General features: G+C 44.7%; 1 protein-coding gene across 2 annotated transcripts in view; it reads left to right on the forward strand.

Moving 5' to 3' along the window:
- Positions 1-5,373, forward strand: part of Gpr155 (G protein-coupled receptor 155) — a 44,144-nt gene extending 38,771 nt beyond the window's left edge. For both annotated transcript variants that reach the window (XM_055600681.1, XM_055600682.1), the window contains one exon: positions 3,152-5,373. In XM_055600681.1, coding sequence (XP_055456656.1) covers positions 3,152-3,452 — 301 coding nt within the window. In that variant the 3' untranslated portion in view covers positions 3,453-5,373. The remainder of the gene's footprint in view (positions 1-3,151) is intronic.
- Positions 5,374-6,284: the final 911 nt, after the last annotated feature.

Raw genomic sequence — 6,284 nt, forward strand, 5'->3', positions numbered from 1 at the left:
TGAACTCTTTTACCTTGAAAGGCTGAGCACAGTTTCAGGATATGGTCTATGAGTACTTTGAACAATTTAACGTCACTTTAACATTTTTTAAAAGAAAAATTCACATTATCTGTCAGGTCATTGTGCTTGCCAACTGTCAGGAAGCAGAACTCTTAGCATTTACTGAGCTACCAGGTCCCAGATGGCTGAATGGGCACCAGCTGGTATAAACCAGCTTGTCCCTGCTCCTTCCCAGGATCTGCAGTCTGTCCTGTCATGTTCACTGACACCCTGTACTGTTCCATAGGCTCTTGTGACAGCTGCCTGATCACAGCAATCAAGGATCTAGTATCTTCAGTTAGTGGTTTTGGCAGAAGGTATCGCCTCTACGTTAAAGAGGTCCAGCCTCAGACTCCAACATTGATATTTTACATATTTGAGAAAACTTTTACGTTGTTAACCTTTCTCTAATTGTTGTATGTGAAATTTTGTGTCTGTGATAAAATGCTTTAATTTTTTTTGACACCTATTTGTCATTTCATCTTGCTCCTCACCCTGTTTCCTGTTGTCAAGCTCTTTAGATTTCACAGCTTGATTGATGCTTGTGGAGATTCTTGCTGTCTTGTGCACATTTGTATGAAAATGTTCATAATTCATGTAATTGGTTTTCTTGTTTTGCATTTTTTCCCTTCTCTGTTTGCTCATACTTAAGGCAATCCAAATTTGCATCGAGAAGACAAATATTAAACAATCCAGGAGCAAATAAAAATCAAAGCACACGTCTTAAAGATGGGTTTTTATTATTTTATTAATGTGCATGTGTTTGGATGCATCCTGTGGAGGTCAGAAGAGGGGTCAGAGTCCCTGGAGCTGGAGTTATAGTCATTTCTGAGTTGCATGATGTAGCTGCTGGGAACTGAGCTGGGGTCCTCTGGAGGAACACTGAGTACCCCTAACCACTGAGCCATCTCTCCAGTCCCAAATCACTCTCCTTTTAAAATATTTATTTATTTATTACAATTTATTCACTTTGTATCCCCTCTGTAGTTCCCTCCCTCTTCTCCCCCCAGTCTCACCCACCTTTCCTCTTCTCCCCCTATGCCCTTTCCCTAGTCCCCTGATAGGGGAGGTCCTCCTCCCCTTCCATCTGACCCTAGCCTATCAGGTCTCATCAGAACTGGCTGTATTGTCTTCTTCTGTGGCCTGGCAAGGCTGCTCCCCCTTTGGGGGAAGATGATCAAAGAGCTAGCCACTAAGTTCATGCCAGAGACAGTCCCTGTTTCCCTTACTAGGGAACCCACTTGGAGACTGAGCTGCCATGAGCTACATCTGTGCAAGGGTTCTAGGTTATCTCCATGCATGGTCCTTGGTTGGAGTATCAGTCTCAGAAAAGACTCCTGGGCTCAGAGTTTTTGGTTCCATTTCTCTCCTTGTGGAGCTCCTGTCCTCTCCAGGTCTTTCCAAACCACGCTCTTAAAATCTCAGGTTTGCTATAGGACAGATCTCACTTGTTTGCTCCCTGATTCCTAATAGAGCAAATGGTTGCACTGGCTGCTGAGGGAGAGACTATCTGTGGGTACTATACGCTGAAAATAAAGTTTAATTTAACTAGGTTAATTAGAGTAGTTCTGCTTTTGTTGTTTGAGATGGAATCTCATCACGTAGCTCCTGCTCAAACCCGAGGCTGCGGCCTCAGCCTCTCAGGTGCTGGGATTACAGGCATGCAGCACACACGCAGCACACACGCAGCCGCACACGAAGCTCTAGAATCAGTTGGAGAGCGGTCCTGTGTGAGGCAGCTAGAAGGCCTTCCAGAGAGCTACGGAGACTACTCAGTCACTAAAGTGCCTGCTGCATGGCCACCAGGACTTGAGGTGGTCTCTAAAGCCCACGGGAAAGCTGTGCTAGTGGCCTGTGCTATACCCTCAGGCGGATAGAAAGCGACCTCGCCAGATCCGGGAGCCTCAGGGTCAGGAAGACTGTCCCAATGAAGGTGGAGGGCAATTGAGACAGGACACCAGCACTGACCTCAGACCTCCACACACGTGTGCACATACTACATATATACAAGTGCGCGCACGTGCGCGCACACACCCACCCACCCACACACACACACGCACACGCACACACCCATACACACACACACACACACACTCTCTCTCTCTCTCTCTCTCTCTCTCTCTCTCTCTCTCATGGAGCATTGCATCATGCTACTATTAAAAGCCAATGCTTTGAGGGCTAGAGAGATGGCTCGACACTTAAGAGCACCGGCTGCTCTTCTGGAGGACCCCGGTTCGATTCCCTGCACCCACATGGCTTCTTAAAACCATCTGTTAACTTCAGTTTCTGGGGGAGTGATGCCCTGTTCTGGCTTTGGATACTGTGTGTACATGCAACCCACCAGACAGAAATGCAGGAAAAACTTCAATACACATAAAATAAAAAGATAAATAAAAATTTAAAAACCGTTGTAAAAAAAGTATCTTAATCCATGCTGCCCCATTCAGAATCCACATGCCACACTAGCTACTTAAATTATTGAAAATTAAACCAAGCCAGGGAGATGGCTCAGTAGGTAAAGTGCTTGCCTCAGAAGCCTGGGGACTCCATTTGGAATGCCCAGCATCCGAGTAGAAGCTGGACAGGGGTGGTGACCTGCCTGGAATCCCGGCAGTCGGCAGACCGAGACGGGATCTGCCTGGGCCGGTCTGGTGAGCTAGACTGGCTGGAATGGGGGAGCAACAGCTTCAGGGAGAAGCCTGAGGTCGGGAGAAATCAACATCTCACATTGTCAACGTCAGGCTTCCACATGTATGTGTACATACATGTACCCCCACACACAGTACATCCAGACATGCATAGACTCGGGGACACGCATGCCACGTGCATACACACACTCGCGCTCCTCTCCAGAAAGAATGTTTCTCAGGCAGCGAGTACACTCATAAGTGTTTGTTTTCGCAAGCATATTTCATTTCTCACCGGAGGGTCTTTCTAGGGTCAGGAAAGCTAAAAACCCCTTCCTGTTTAGAACAGATCCATTTCCGTCACGCTCTTAACTGTCCTGCTGTCTTTTCTTATTTCCTGTTTATTTTTCTCTGCTCGTCCTCTATCACGCAGTGCTGATACCAGACTTACAGAGCATTTGGGTGACTATTCCTCTGACACACAGGTGTGGTGCAAAGACTTCCGCTGGGACCTTCTGTGGCTGTGACCTGGTGAACTGGCTCATCGAAGTCGGCCTTGCTTCTGACCGTGGCGAAGCTGTCATCTACGGAGACAGACTGGTGCAAGGGGGCGTCATCCAACACATCACCAACGAATATGAGTTTCGGGACGAGTACTTGTTTTACAGATTTCTTCAGAGGAGTCCTGAACCGAGACCTCCTGCGGTGACTGTAAGCAACCCCCACCAGGAAAGCTATAAGGAAATCGGCCACTCATCTCTGCCCTCCCTCTCCCCAAAGACTTAAATTACAAAGGAGAGAACCCCACGCGGAATCCAACCCTCTAGCCTCACGTCCAGTACTTTTAGCTGTGGGACCTTGGGTTAGCTTTCTGAGCTTCAGTCATCTCTTCTGTAAAATGACAAATGCCTCCCAGCCCCGTACTGACATGTCCTAACTTCATGTGTCTGTGAAGCACAGAGGAAACCAACAGGGGAAAACCTCCAGTTAGGAGTTCTGATAATGAATGCAGTCATGGCTGTAGATAGCACGGCTGTCACAACATTTTAAAGTCATTTCTTTCTGCAACTGTTTGTTATAATTTCAAAGCCAGCATCCAATGGACTGTTATTTTAGATTGCCAATTGTCAGATTTGCTGCTGTCAAATGAACCTTAAAGACAACTTTACAAGTATCAACAGATTTTTATTTATTCTAGTAAAAAGGTTCTATTTTTTCTTTCCACTTCATTGACAAACACTACCCATTTAAAAATTAAAACTACTGTTTTACATTTGAGACAAGGTCTCGTATAGCCAACAATGGCTTTGAACGCCTGATCTTCCTGCCTTCTGCCTCCTGAGTTCTGGGCTTATTGGTGTTATCACCATGACTAGCTCACCTCTGTATTTTTTTAAAGTAATTTTTAAATTTATTTTTGATAAAGCACCAATTTTAAAAGTTTGTCTTGCCTTTTATCTAATGTGTGCCAATAAGAAGAGAATAAAAACATTATCTCTATAATCTTTCAAGTTAAATTTTTTAAGTAATTTGAGAATATCCATTTAACTGCTATGCAAGAAATATTGCCATGAGATATACTACTTCTGGTACTTTCAAAGTATTGTATTGTAGAAGAAAAATCTACTTTACTCCCTACATTGAGAAAGAGTAGAGTTAGAAATTTAAAGTTCTAAACCTAGCATCCTACCTTTACAAGTTAGCCTTCTGTGTGTGTGTCCATGTCTAAAAGGTTATAAGTCTAAAAATTACTAAATGTTGCTTAGTCCATGAAGACTTTTGAAACAAAATGGCACTAGAAAGCTCTAAGGAACAGGAAGGCTTCTCACAGGTCCTTGGTGGTGCAAGGCGAAATCAGCGGCTCCCTCAACATCTGGTGAGGCCCCTTCAGGTCCACAGACGGAGCTGCACATGCCACGAGGGAAAGGCTCTGGTCTCCTGGCCCTTGGGAGAGCAACCCCTTCTCAACACCTTTTCCCCAGGCCTCCTCACTGGGGTTAGGTTTTGAAGAGACAAACCAGAACAGCCTCAGGTAAAGTTTTACCTCGGGTAATTTGCACATTCTTTGAACAGCTACTTCATTATTAGACATCAGCGATGCTTTAACTTATTTTAAACGTTATTTATCTCATTTTAGTGTTTCATATATAAAGGCCACTTAGGAAATCATTTATGGGGCTAGTGCCCTGGCTCCTTTAATGTAGCAAATACATAATTAAAAGAAGACCTTGCATGGAGGCCTAGCATATTTAAAAAGAAATGATGCTGTTTTTATGCTATTTTTATGTTCTGATCATGGAATTGAGATGTTTTAGGCAGAACGATGTCACCATAAAACTTAGGGGAAAAAAGAGACATGCCCCCACTGTCCTCATCATGCCAAGGGTATGCACAGGCACCTGCCCAAGCACCTCCAGCATTCACATGCACGCAGGTGACTCTAATTCAAGTGGGGCAATTTGTTTGTTTGTGACTAAACTGTATTAAGTATGCTCTTTTATTTGCACAAATGGAATCTGAAACATTATTTTCCCTGAGAGATTCTAAAAGAAAACCATAGATCAGAGTGACTTGCAGTTTCTGATGGTAAAGGCTGTTAAGCAATGTTTATAGGATTAAGGATAAGCTAATTTTATTAAATGAAAATATTTGTATGTTACTTTCTCACTGACAGCATGTTTCCCAATAAAATACCTATTTTAACTTTGTCAATATCTTTTCCTTGAATGATCCAAATAATGCCGATGATGCCACACATGTCTTGTCTGTGAATTCTCAAAGCTGTCTGTAAATTTTCATTCTTATCTCATACATTACATCCCAACTGAAGTTTCCCCTCCCTCTCCTCCCTTCCAGCTCTTCCCCTCCTCTCCTCTCTCCCCCAGATCCACCCCTGCCCCGACTCTGCCTCCCCTCAGAAAAAAACAGGCCTCCCGGGAAAGCCAACCAAACACTGCAGAACAAGCTACGCTAAGATCAGGCACGTCACGTCACACCAAGGCTGGTCGAGGCAACCCAGTAGGAGAAAAAGGGTCCCAAAGGCTGTCAAAAGAGTCAGAGACAGCCCTCCCCAAACACACACACACACTGTTAGGACTCCCACAAGAACACCGAGCTACACAACTATAGCACACAGAGGACCTAGGTCAGACCCAAACAGGTACTCTGATCTCTCTGCGCCCACTTGAGAACCAGTCAGTTGATTCTGTGGGCCACATTCTCATGGTGTCCTTTACTCCTCTGGCTCCCCCAATCCTTCCTCTTCCGCAGGACATCAACAGCTGGATGAAATCCCCGTGGTCTCTTTGAAGATGACTCTGCTAGGCTCGGGTTCCAGTATACTTCGAAGAGAGCACAAAGCTTTCTTAAGTGAGTTTCCTGGGGCTATCTCATGACCCTCGAGTTCTGCAGTTTGGAGCAACCAGGCCATTGTCGGCAAACAACTTTTTTTAGTACTTTTAAAAAGGCCAGGGATGACTGGTGCAGGAAGCACAGTCCATGATCACAAAATGTTACTATTCTCCAGAGAAAGGCAGGCTTTACATTTCTGCAATCATTCTGATAAAAACCTGAAGCAGGGCAGGAGATATAGCTCAGCGGTTAAGAGCACTGTCTGTT

This window comes from Psammomys obesus, unplaced genomic scaffold (genome assembly GCF_907164565.1).
Source record: "Psammomys obesus unplaced genomic scaffold, mPsaObe1.curated_primary_1811, whole genome shotgun sequence".
Taxonomy (NCBI): Eukaryota; Metazoa; Chordata; class Mammalia; order Rodentia; family Muridae; genus Psammomys; species Psammomys obesus.